The 12,628-nt window shown below is 42.0% G+C and overlaps 1 protein-coding gene across 1 annotated transcript in view; it reads right to left on the bottom strand.

The window, feature by feature from the left end:
• Window positions 1–12,628, bottom strand: part of ZNF407 (zinc finger protein 407) — a 530,175-nt gene that overhangs the window by 260,066 nt on the left and 257,481 nt on the right. The window contains exon 5 of the mRNA XM_048507663.1: window positions 3,504–3,670. Within this exon, the coding sequence (XP_048363620.1) occupies window positions 3,504–3,670 (167 nt within the window). The remainder of the gene's footprint in view (window positions 1–3,503; window positions 3,671–12,628) is intronic.

Genomic DNA, 12,628 nt, shown 5'->3' on the forward strand with positions numbered 1-12,628 from the left:
ACCTTATAATTCAGATATAGGCTACTGTCATCCTTTCCAATCCTAGCATTAAAATAACCTTCTATAATAACAAGATCTGTTGGATTTGTCTCTTATCAAATACCTTATATAAGTTTCTAATCTAACCCAAATTATTGTTGAAGGCTTTCACGGCTGGATTCAACTGGTTCTTGTGGGTTTTCCGGGCTGTGTGGCCGTGGTCTGGTGGATCTTGTTCCTAACGTTTCGCCTGCATCTGTGGCTGGCATCTTCAGAGGTGTATCACAGAGAGAAGTACTTGATACATAGATATATAGATGATGTATCTGTGTCTGTGAATTGTCTTTACTGTGTCTTGAAGAGTCTGTGAATTGTCTTTACTGAATAACTGAATAAGTGTCTGTGAATTGTCTTTACTGAATAACTAAAAAGTGAAAATGACTGAGTTTTTAAGTAACAGAAACATTGCAACACAAACAGTTCTACCTTTAGGTTTTACTTCCTGACACATGAATGCACCAGGGGATTTGGAGCTAAAGATGCTTTAAGTACAGAGATCACACTTATTCAATTCAACATATTTTATCATATATGTTTTAGAGTTAATTCTGCTTGGATTTCACTAGACGGTTTTACATTTGTTTGTTTGTGGGTTGGCCTGCAAATATGTTTAACTATGATTAGACACGGTCCTGCATACAATTTTGAATGCTGGACCACACACAATTGGACACATGATTTCACTTTTTAACCATACATTTAACAATTCTATCATTCTTTCCTCCAGAAGTTAAAGCCTTTAAACTTTGAGAAGGATCTAAGCAGCAATATATCATTTGGGGTACAGGGGGCTGATCTAATATGCCATGTTTATATGATAACAGGAATGTAATAGAAAATGGTTCTTTTCTTAACAACTTGAATTAGTTTCAAGTGTGCCATTTTGCATTCAAATGCAGAAAGACACGGAAGCCAATCCTTTATTTTCTATTAGAAAACAGCCACTGTCCCCTATCTCTCATTATGGTGCAGACTACAAGACCTAACAACAAAAATCCATATTATTGATCTTACCAAGTCTCCACAATTATTCTTTAGAAGGAAACGCCGACGATAAATTACATCTGCACTGGCTTTTCATCTGCTGTTCGATATAAGTGATCTCTCAGGGCAGGCTGGAGACCTTAAATCGTCAACACCCTTGTCAAAGAAGCTAAGGAGGCCCGGGCTTCCTACAAACTGCTTTGGAAGAACTTTTAACCTATAATTTCTAGCAACAACTCATTTCATTTTCAGAAAATTGGGGGGAAATCTTTTCAGGAATTTTTTTTCAATTTAATAGAACACTGTTCCATCTTTGCAAGGAATACCTATAGAATTTTGATTTAAAGATCGTTTTTCTCCTCATCGACTCACTTTTTAAAACTAAGAGTTACATATGCGATTTGCTAAAGAGTTTAAAGATAATCTCAGATGCATTATTATCAGTTTTCCCTCCCTTCACAAGACGCTACAAATTACAGTTCTATTTAATACCATTCTTAAAGAATCAAACTGCATTTGAAGCATTTGTCTGGAAAATGTTAGTTTCAGTTGTCATAAATGACTGATCAGTAAGCTGACATAAGTCCTGCACTGGAATTTTCTGAAGTGTAACATCTTTAGTTTTAATTCAGAGGCATAGATATGAACTCTGATTATTGTAACCTGTAGTCAAGTCTGTACTATCTATGTGTAGAACTGATGCTTACTGATATGCACATTTAGATGTAGCAGCTTTAAAATTAATGCTGTTGCTCAGCAATCAGTGAGAAGTTCTTTAGTATCGTCGGCAAATACTTAAGTTAGGAACAGTTCACAGGGAAATTATCAGCATTTTCCCCTTTGCAGGAATGGTACCTAGGCTAAGTAATTACATTTCTATCCACCAAGTACATGAGCCTCACAGGCAGTTTTCAACCACACCAAATTAATGTGGATATTGTGAGAACTACCTGTACGAGGGTATACTTTTTAGTAATTTTTGCTGGTATAGTAGTTCCAAAAGGAACCACAAGATCATATGACATTTTCTCAATGTGATTGTATAGACACATACCTAAGGACAATAGCCTTGCGGAGGTTCCACGGGCTACTAAACAAAGATGTACTCCAGGTTTATTTATTTATTTATTTATTTATTTATTTATAATTACATTTGTATACCGCCCCATCCCCTGAGGGCTCTGGGCGGTGAACAACACCGCCCAGATCATCAGATCCAACCAAATCAGATCACATCATCAGATCCAACCAAAACATCACCCAGATCCAACCAAAATCAGACGACTTTCTTGGATGCATGGGTTCCCAGTTTACCCTGGGCCATATAAATTTTGTCCCTCATGTCCTCCCTCTGTCAGCTCACCTGCTGCGTTGAAAAATATCAGCTGCAAATATGATTGTGTAAGCCTGCCTTTAGAATCAACATTATCAAGTGATGCAAATCTTCACACTTCAAGTTGTTTACAACTTTTATGTGAAATATATATTATTCAAAATGTTTAAGCATCTGGAAATAGTGTAACTCCAGCCACACTACTGTTTCACTGATATTAGAAACATCTGCCATAGACAGTGCTCTATCAAGGAAAAACCATTGAAGCCAATATATACAATTTTAAAAAGTAGTTCAGAGAAAAAAGCAGGGATATGATATCAGGTGGAAAACCCACACATCACAGCCTTTCTTATGAGGATGAAGAAGCAGGGGCTGGGGCCCTATGAGCTTCCTTCTTAGGCTCATGCTAGGCTCCCAACCTAGCCCCATGATGTGGTAGTCAGACGAGTCAGCCACAGCAATGCTTAGCCGCCAGGGCACCATGCTGCTGGTTCAGAACAGCCCTGCCTTCCCCACTCCTCCGCAACCTCTGACTGCATGGAAGTATATGCCATGATTCTAGCGTTAACACAAACCCCAGTAAGGACACCTTTACTATTAGAATCTGGGCAGCCTAATCCAAAGGGGGGTGGGCGGTGTATGGAGCCAGCATGAGCTTGTGTTGGTGTTTTGCCCTTCCTGCCACTAAATTTGGCAAATGTGTCAGTGGGGTGGACAAACTGGGAGGTTGGTGGGCACCATGGACCTTAGCGGTGCCAGACCTGGAAGCCCTCGGAGCTGCGTTGGCATCCAGGAGGATGCCTATGTGGCTGGGAGCATTTTGCGGGGCGTTTCTGGGGATTAGGCTGACCCTAGTTGGCTTCCACCCAGCCTTTCAAACACAGATCCTTGGGAGTTTTGCCACCTGAAAGGATGGCATAATGCTGTTCTCAGCTATGGGCACTTCAGTGGTGGCCGGGGTTTTCCAGAGCCTCACCACACCACACCCCACCTGAGCCCTTGGGATTGGGCTGTTAGTGTCTCAGTTCTAAGATACTTCTTGAAAACAGTAATTTTACATGTATTGTAAAACCCATTACAACTTTCCCTCACAATCCACACATTTCCCCCACCCCTTGGAAGAAAAGAAAAACTCAAGACAAACCTGTATGAGTCCTATAGTGGTCTTTCATGGCTGATGCTGTGAGAAAAGAATAATGGCAGGTAGGCCATGTGCACTTATATGGCTTTTCTCCTGTGTGAAGTTTCATATGATTGTTCAAAGCCCACTTCTCTGTAAAACTTCTGTCACACAAGTGGCATGTAAATTTCCTGTGGTTAAAAAAAGGAAGAAAAGGAAGAAAAATAAAGCCAGGTGTTTAGACACATACCCCAAAAACTGACAAAAGAAGCATGTTTTTAACCTGAAGTGTGGTAAATGCACAGACTTTCATGAAGAGAATTGCAGACCTGGTCTGTCATGTCTGTATAACCAGGCATTGATTTTTCTGTCGAGACCTAGCACTTCAGCCATTTATTCTCTGCTTTGCGGTTGGGCCCAACGGGTTTGAAAAATTCTGTTACAGTCCAGTCACCCCTGAGGCAAATGTGAGAATAGATTTCACCTGTACAGGCCTACACCACTTATCCAGGGCATGGGCTGTCAGAGCAAAGGCTAAATGAAAAGCTATCCATACTAAACTACTCAGACAATCACACCGCTCTGTGCCATGCTGCTGCTACTGCAGCAGGAAGTAAAATACTGCTTGTAATAACACTGTTGCCGTAGTAAACAAAAACCTCTCAAAACTCCAAAAAGCATTTTAAAAGGGTCATAAAAAATCAACTTACCTAAAAAAGGGGAATTTATTTAAAACACTTCTATACTGCCTCCCTTAAGACTTAATTTGAAGTAACTTATATTTCCAAAGGGTTCCACAATAAAGAACAAACCCACAGGAAACCCACAGCTCGCTATTAAACCGGCTTAAATTGCTAACTTTTACAGAAACAAAACATGGTGGGAGAGGGGGTATGAACACATTTCTTAAATATCCACAGTGTTGTGTTCTCCTAGGTGTCCCTCAGGAGGAACTTACATAATAGGGCCATAGCAAACAAGATCATACTGCCAGCTGACATTGACCAATTTCTTGTGGAGCAGGAACACAAATGACAATGTATTGTCGAAGGCTTTCATGGCCAGAATCAACTGGCTGTTGAGATTTTTTGGGGCTGTGTGGCTGTGGTCTGGTAATTTTTGCTCCTAACGTTTTGCCTGCATCTATGGCTAGCATTTTCAGAGGCATCTCATGGTGAGATGTGCCATGGAGAGAAACCCATCTTATTGTGACTCTGGAGATTGCAGCTGTAGATGCAGGCAAAAACATCAGGAGCAAAAACTACCAAACCACGGCCACACAATCCAGAAAACTCTGCTTTTAACTGAGATTTGAATTATCAGCTCTGATAGTTGTAATAGTATATATAATAAGACTTGTATTATATAGTCCAAGTGGACAGTAATTTTCTGCATTAGCTGCAGTCTTCAAAGGAAGTCTCACGTAAGATGTATTACAGTAGTTAAGCCCAGAGGTTACATACATTTGAATCACAGACGGACTATTCTCTTTCCACAAATAAAATACACTGCATTCATTATTATAACACATTAGTGGACAGTATCGAAACCTGAGAATTCAGGAACAATCTGGATTCTAGAATTGTGCCTGATGCAGACAAAATATACTAATGATAAGCATAATATTTCTATCAACAGATGGTTACTCAAATCCTCACTAGAGAACCGGGCCACAGACCAACATAAAACTCTTGTCAGTTTAAGGCTTACATCATCTACCCACACACGACAGACAAATATGAGAACAAGATCTCAAGATAATAGTAGAAGAATGAGTCAAAGTATGTTTCCTTCCCGTTTACTGGAAGCAACATAAAAGCAACTGGAAGCAACATAAAACTAAGCCACGTGGATCTGTATAAGATTTGAACAGGTTCCTAGAGAAGATAACAGAGGTGCTGTTGATCAATGACATCAGAGTACTTTTATTGGCATTTGAGTCAACGACAAAACAGCTCAAGGACTGAGGAGTCAGACTTGAAAGACCAGGTTTGCAGTTTAGGATTACTGCATGACCCAGTCTAAGGCTGGGGGCTCTTCTCTGTGGCACACAGTTCCATTTATCAGATTTAATTGATACACCAGTTACAGCCATTCCTTGAAAACAGACATCTGGCCACAGTGATCCATGCTCTGATCACATCCAGGTTAGATTACTGGGGCTGCATTGGGCTATGGGGTGGGGGTACTGTCTTTGAAAACTGCCTAGACAATTCTACAGGTTCAAAATACAGTAGCCAGGATACTGTCAGGGTCAGGACACAGGGATCATATTACCTCTGTGCTAAAAAAATGACAGCGCCATCACATAGGTTTCTGGCACAATATAAAGTGTTGGTTCTTACCTTCAAGGACCTAAACAGATTGGGGCCAGGATATTTGAAGGACCACTTCCTCCCATACTATCCAGCCCACAAGATTCTCTTCACAAGCCCTGCTTTCTGTGTCCCTGCCTGCAAAGATGTGGTGGATGGTGATCAAAGACAGGGCTTTTTTAGTGGTGGCATCTCATCTGTGCAGTGCCTGAAATGCAGTGCAGTTTGGCACTGCTATCCAACTCAAATTTGCTTTGCAAAACAAACCAATAATTCATATAATTTTCATATGCAATCTGACTAAACTTTCTTTTTCTAGTCTTTTTAATAAACAAAGCTTACATGACTATTGTTAAATTTTCAAGTGTAACCACATCCACAAACAAAAAACAAAACAATGTATATGTGTCTTTCTCAATTATGTACACACAAATATCTATATTCTGAACTGGAAACAGACTTTAAATTACTGTATCACTTGATCACTGCTTGGTGGCACTGGCGAATAACAAATATAAATAATATTTCCAAATCACAGTAAAAAGAAAATCATGTCTGTATATCTCTCTGACAAGTCTTCATGCATTTCACATTTCAAAAGCATGACAGGGATCTTATTTCAAAGATAAATCCCCCTATCTACTTATTTTCTTGTGTATTTATTGTGGATCTAACCTTCTACTAAAAGAAATAAATAAGCAGGTTAAGTAGATGCTATCTTTTAACAAAATAGTTTCTCTAGACTGTATTACAACTTTATGAATGACAAAATAAATCCCTCATTTTTAAATCTTCCAGGATGTACATATAACAGCATTGTACCTATTGAACTCCAATGCATGCTCTATTAGTCACATCCAATTAAAATGTTCAAATAAGGTTGAGCCACTTCCTTAAAAGAGGCAAAACATCAGTAAATACATACTAGAAGCATGGTAGGGAACAGGGAAGTTTGCATACTTTTTAGCAGTGCATCCTTCTTGGATGGATCATAATGAAAGTCAATGTTTTGGGCAATAACGGGTACTTTAATTTTGGAATTTGTTTGCGGTTACTTGCAGACTTAGTATATACTCGACACTGAAATGATACCAATTTGCCCTCCAGTAGCTAGGTAGTAAATATATGTATTTTTGAACAAGTGTTGATTTTGTACTCTCTCCCACAGTAACAAATGAAATTTAAACATGCTTAATTTTGACTGGATCATTCCTACTGTTTTGAAAGGCATTTTATATCAAATGTGGTTTACTAGTCTTTTTGATATTTTTTAAAAGTGCAGAAATTCTTGTTTTCAAACAACATTCATATTTCAGATTCTTACACTGATTTTTTTTAAAGTTTCTAGTTCTACTTTTTCACTTAATTAATTTTTCAAATAATTACTTCCTAGTTTTTGGCAGATTATAGTTTGCTGTTGCTGTTGCAACAAAACCAAATGAGTTTCAATATTGCCCTGAAAACCGGGAATAATATATGATTTGTGATCCTGGCTTGTGTTCAAACCATAGCTTACAGAGTTGGATGAAACAGCAAAATATGATTTACCAAAAACCAGGAGTGACTTGCTGGGAACAAGTTGAACAGGGACAAAGGGACAAAGGGAAATTTAAATCCAAGGGTCCCCAGTGTCATTCTTGAAGCACCTAGTTATAGTTTGGCAATATGTTTAAGTGAGTTTAAGTGAGTAAGAGAATGTGTCCAAAACAGAAACAGTCAAGAACATTTTAGGGCTTCCCTCCTGAAACTGGAACTATACAAGAAGGTCCAGTGCAGGATCCAAGCACAGGGTCACCAAGCTTGGGTAAGTCAGTTTTGTATGATCAGTACATTGTCAGGATATTGAAAATTGCAAGGTGGTCATATGCTGGTCTAGAATGACTGGAATGTAACAGTCAACAGAATTGTAAAGGTCGGAGCCTCTCTGTCTGGGTCTGCAGTGATTGGCATGTAACAGTCAGCAGAATTGTAAAGGTCGGAGCCTCTCTGTCTGGGTCTGCAGTGATTGGCATGTAACAGTCAGCAGAAGTGAAAAGGTCACAGGCCAGGATGATTAGATCATCTAGCTAATGATTTGCTGGACAAAACTATATAAGAAGACTGCATACCCAATTCAGTACCTCTCCTTCACCTTCAGGTTCGGGCTCAGATTGTTGTCAGAGTAGAGAGTGGATAGTTATTGTTATTTTTGTTCCTTTGAGAAACAAGAGATAAAGTATTCCTGTTGGAACTAAATCTACTGTCTGAGTGTTTCTTTTTCTTATACTGCAAGCAGTTACCTCCTGTTCTAGCAAGGGTGAGTTGGCACCTAGTCCTTCCGCTGTGCACTAGGCCAACAATTTGGTTATGGGCCCAGTATCCTAACCACTGAAGCTAGAGAGTGTCGAGGCAGTGTGACACGATGACATCCACCATGTGCAGTTTGCCTTTTGAACGGCTGACTGCAGGGAACTACTCAGCATGGAGTGTGAAAATGCAGAGCTTTCTCATACGTGAAGATTTATGGGCTGTAGTCGAGACCCCACCGAACCCAGGCACAGCAGCAGAGCAGAGGGCAGATGCCAGAGCCAAGGCGTCCATAATGTTGGCTGTGGAAAACTCCCAGCTCATCTATCTACGGGCTGCTGAGAAGGCTTCTGACTGCTGGAAGGTGTTGAAGGACCTGTACCAGACGCAGACTGCTGGTTCCAAGGTAATCTTGACCAGACGTTTATACAATTTGAAGCTGAAAGGAGGTGAAAATGTGGCCAACCATGTCCAACAGCTGCGTACACTATTCGTCGAGCTGGAAGACAGAGGCATGACTTTCACTGAACAGCATAGGGCCTATATTGTACTATCTTCCCTAGATGACAGCTGGGACAATTTTGTCTATAGTATGCAGAGCATAAAGGAAGATGATTTGACTCTAGACTATGTGACTGCACGGCTTCTGGAGCTCCAGAAACAAAGAGAGTTTTGCCTTGAAGCCACAGCCAGAGAGAAGCCTGCTGTTTCCAGAGGCAAAAGTGAAACCCAGCTTTCCCTGAACTGTCCAAGGTCATATGCAGTTCGGCGTTGTTTCCGTTGTGGCTCTACTAATCATCTTCTCCGAGAATGCCCACAGAAGGGGGAGAAGAAGGGGCCAGCTAAAGGACAACGGGGAAGAGGAAAGAAGGAGCACTACTTGACGGCATTGCTGAGAACCGATGTCCAGAGAAACCAACCCATCTGGCTCTTGGACTCTGCCTGCTCAGAGCATGTCGTAAATGCTCATCACCTATTGACTGAGGAGTCCAAGGCAAGTGTGAAGCATGTCAGCTTGGCCGATGGATCACCAGCTGCTGTTACGCTGCAAGGAACTGCCTACATACCATGCCTAGGTAAAAAGTTGCAAAATGTGTTGTGTGTTCCTGGACTGGATTTTTGTTTGTTGAGCGTCCCAAGTTTAGCTGAACAAGGGTACAAAACTATATTTGATAGACAGGGTTGTACAGTATGGCAGAATGACATAGAGTGTGCAAAAGGTACACTCTGCGACAAAATGTATGTTATGACTGATAAAGGGCAAAATGAAAATGTAATGAATGTTTCAAGTCTAGCTAATAAGCCTATGCATGATGATTGTGTGCACTATCTTCACAGAGTCCTAGGACATGCAAGTTTTGCCACCATCAAGCAGTTGGCAAAAGTATGTGATTTGAGTGTAAAGCCTTGCAAAGCATTCCTAGACTGTTCAGTCTGTAGTGGGGTTAAGGTGAAATCCTATCCAATCCCCAAAAAGAGCTACAGACAAATGGAAAGACCATTTGAACTAGTCCATGCAGACTTAGCTGGTCCTTTCCAATCAAGCGAAGGGGGTGCATGATATATATTTCTGCTGATTGATGATTATAGCAGATATTCTTACTGCTTGCTGTTGAAATCTAAGGATGAAGCCTTTACAAGGTTTAAGGAATGGGTCTCAATGATTGAACGGAGGTTCCCTCACAAGGTGGCTTGCCTGCAATCTGACAGAGGCGGTGAGTTCATGGGGAACAAATTCCAAACATGGCTGACACAGAAAGGTATTAGCCACAGGAGAACAAATCCGTTCAGCCCGGCTGAAAATGGCGTGGCTGAGAGGAGACTAGGCGTTCTTCAAACAATGCGGGATTGCATGATAAATGATGCCAAGGTTCCATTCCATTTCTGGGGAGAGGCTGTCTTAGCTGCCACACATGTAATAAACAGGTTGTGGAGTTCAAGTATCAATGAAACACCATTTTTCAGAATGTTTGGCAAAAGGCCTTCCCTGAAACACCTTAGAATATTTGGGAGTTTTGCTAACGTCCTCATTCCCAGACAGCAACGGAAAAAAGGACAAAAGAAATGGCAGAGACTGCGTTTTGTAGGATATGCGCAGAATACCAAAGGCTATAGATTTTCATTGGGTCATGGAAGAATTGCTATCTCACGCAGTGCCAACTTTGAAAAGCATACAGGTTGGGAACATGTGCATCAAAACTCTGAAGTGTTCTTACCACCAGTAAGCCATGACACAGTACCTAGTGACAGCACACAACCCCCACTCCCTGGGGGGGGGATTCTTCCCCTTAAGGCAACCCTTAACTGGTTTCTTTGATGTGGAAGGGCCTTCAGGGTCCTCAGGGTCCGTGGGTCCTGCAGTTCCAAGGTTGAGATAGTCTTAGTCATAATGAGGGCTAAGTCCTCCTTTTTGAAAAATCTAATGCATTTTTCCTTAGGTTCAATAGTGCCTTCCTCAGACTCTGAAAAATGTTCAGCGGAATTCTCCAATTCACCTTCACTAACCTCCTCCTCTCCTGGTAAATTAAGAGGGTCTCTGTAAGCAGAGGAGGGGGGTGGAGATCTGGAGGAAGAGCTAGATGAATATCTGCGCTTATGTCCCCTCCTAGAATGGGATCTGTGCCTTTCCCTGAGTTTAGCACTTTCTTTTTCCTTGTCAGGGAGAGAAATCTCCTCTCTCGTTATGAAGAGATTCATAAGCTCTTGGTCAGAAACATTTGTCCAGGAAGTAGGATCTGCAATGTTGCGGGTTGCAGTTGCTTGGGAGGTCCCCTCTCCCACCAACATTCCATGATCTTGCCTGCACAGTGGAGATCCGTTGGAGGATTGGGGCCTCTCACTCTCCTCAGCCACTATCGGGCCGATGGCACCTTCCTGAATTTCCTGCCGTTCCCCCGAGCCCTCGTCATCAATTGGGCTGCATTGTGGTATTTGAGTGCGTGGGGGGGGAAACGGTACATTGGTACTTACCCTGAAGGGACCTTCTCCTGGTAGGCGATGAGGGCATCTTGGATTGGGTGATTTCCAACCTATACTCAGGGAGGCAGGACTAAATGATGTCACTTCCTGTAGAGGCTGGAATCCATCTTAGATCCCCAGTATCTTAGATCCCCATATGTCCCACGTCGGTCTCTGCGTTCGGCAGAGGCCAATCTACTGGAGATCCCCGCCCCCTCTATGATGCGGCTGGCCTCCACCAGGGCCAGGGCTTTTACGGCCCTGGCCCCTGCCTGTCTCTTCCTCCAGCTGTCAGAGGGCCCTCACCCGGGACCTACAAGAGGTTCATAGGAGCCTGTAAGACTTCCAGGTTATTCCGCGGAGCTTTTGGGAAGCCCGGCTGCTGATCGGTGCCCATTAGCAACTTCACAGATCCGCTGTTCCCTCAGAGGGAGTTGGGGAGCTAGTGGCTGAAACACAAACTCTGTTTTAACTGATTACTTATATAAATTAAGAGCTGCTTTTTTTGGCAGACATGAATTTTTAGTATTCTATTTTGTTATCCGCTTGTTTATATTGTGATGTAAACCGCCCTGAGCCCTTTGGGGGAGGGCGGTATAAAAGTGGAACAAATAAATAAATAAATAAATAAATAAATAAATAAATATTCCGTTGACTCAGCAGTGAGAGAAAAAACTCTATTATCTTAAGAAGTAGAACAGGAAGTAACGAGAACAACATAATAACGAAGAATAACATTGAAAACAACCATCAAAACGTGAGGAACTCCAAGTATTTTATAACTAACTACCCCGATCCATAGATCATAATAATAAACGAAGGAATGATTAATTTTGGAGACTGCATAGAAAGTGCTACATTGTGAGGGCCAAGATGCCCTCATATCGCCAATACCAGGAGAAGGTCCCTTCAGGAGTAAGTACCAATGTACCGTTTCTCCTGGAGGCTATCTCGAACAATCTTGGATTGGGACTCTCCTCCCAGAGCAGTGTCCCGGAAATGGGTTGGGAATGTTAGTCTCCAAATATATGTTCGAGCACTCTAGTTCCAAAAGCGGTTTCGCTAGCCATGGAACGCGAACCTGCAATGTCTTGATAAAGGAGGATGAAGAGGACTTCAGGTGGCCGCCCTACACACATCCTCCAGAGGAACCTGTCGTCTGAATGTCGCGTTAGTTGCGGCACTCCGAGTGGAATGAGCCGTCGATGCCGCTTAGGCACAGGTGCATGTGAGATGCTTTATATGCCTCGGTAATGCACATCTCTGAGAGTGTAACTCGAGTGCAGCCTTGGACATTCTGAGCTCCCTAGATTAGGCATGGTAACGTTTATGAATAGGGATTTCAGTCCTGCCTGATATTCTCTGTTCTGATGATAGTCAAATGTCTTGAAGCCCTACAGGACATCTAAGGTGTGCCAAAGGGACTTTCTTTGGGATGTGGAAGGACTTGGACAAAAGGTGCTGGGGATGATCACCTCCTGCTTCCATGTATGGAACCTGGAAGCAACTTTTGGAACAAAGGTGGGGATCCAGCCTCATGGGACTGTCCTTGTGAAAGATGTGCAGAGCTGGGAGTTGACGGATAGGGGC

Source organism: Sphaerodactylus townsendi, linkage group LG09, assembly GCF_021028975.2.
Source record: "Sphaerodactylus townsendi isolate TG3544 linkage group LG09, MPM_Stown_v2.3, whole genome shotgun sequence".
Classification (NCBI taxonomy): domain Eukaryota; kingdom Metazoa; phylum Chordata; class Lepidosauria; order Squamata; family Sphaerodactylidae; genus Sphaerodactylus; species Sphaerodactylus townsendi.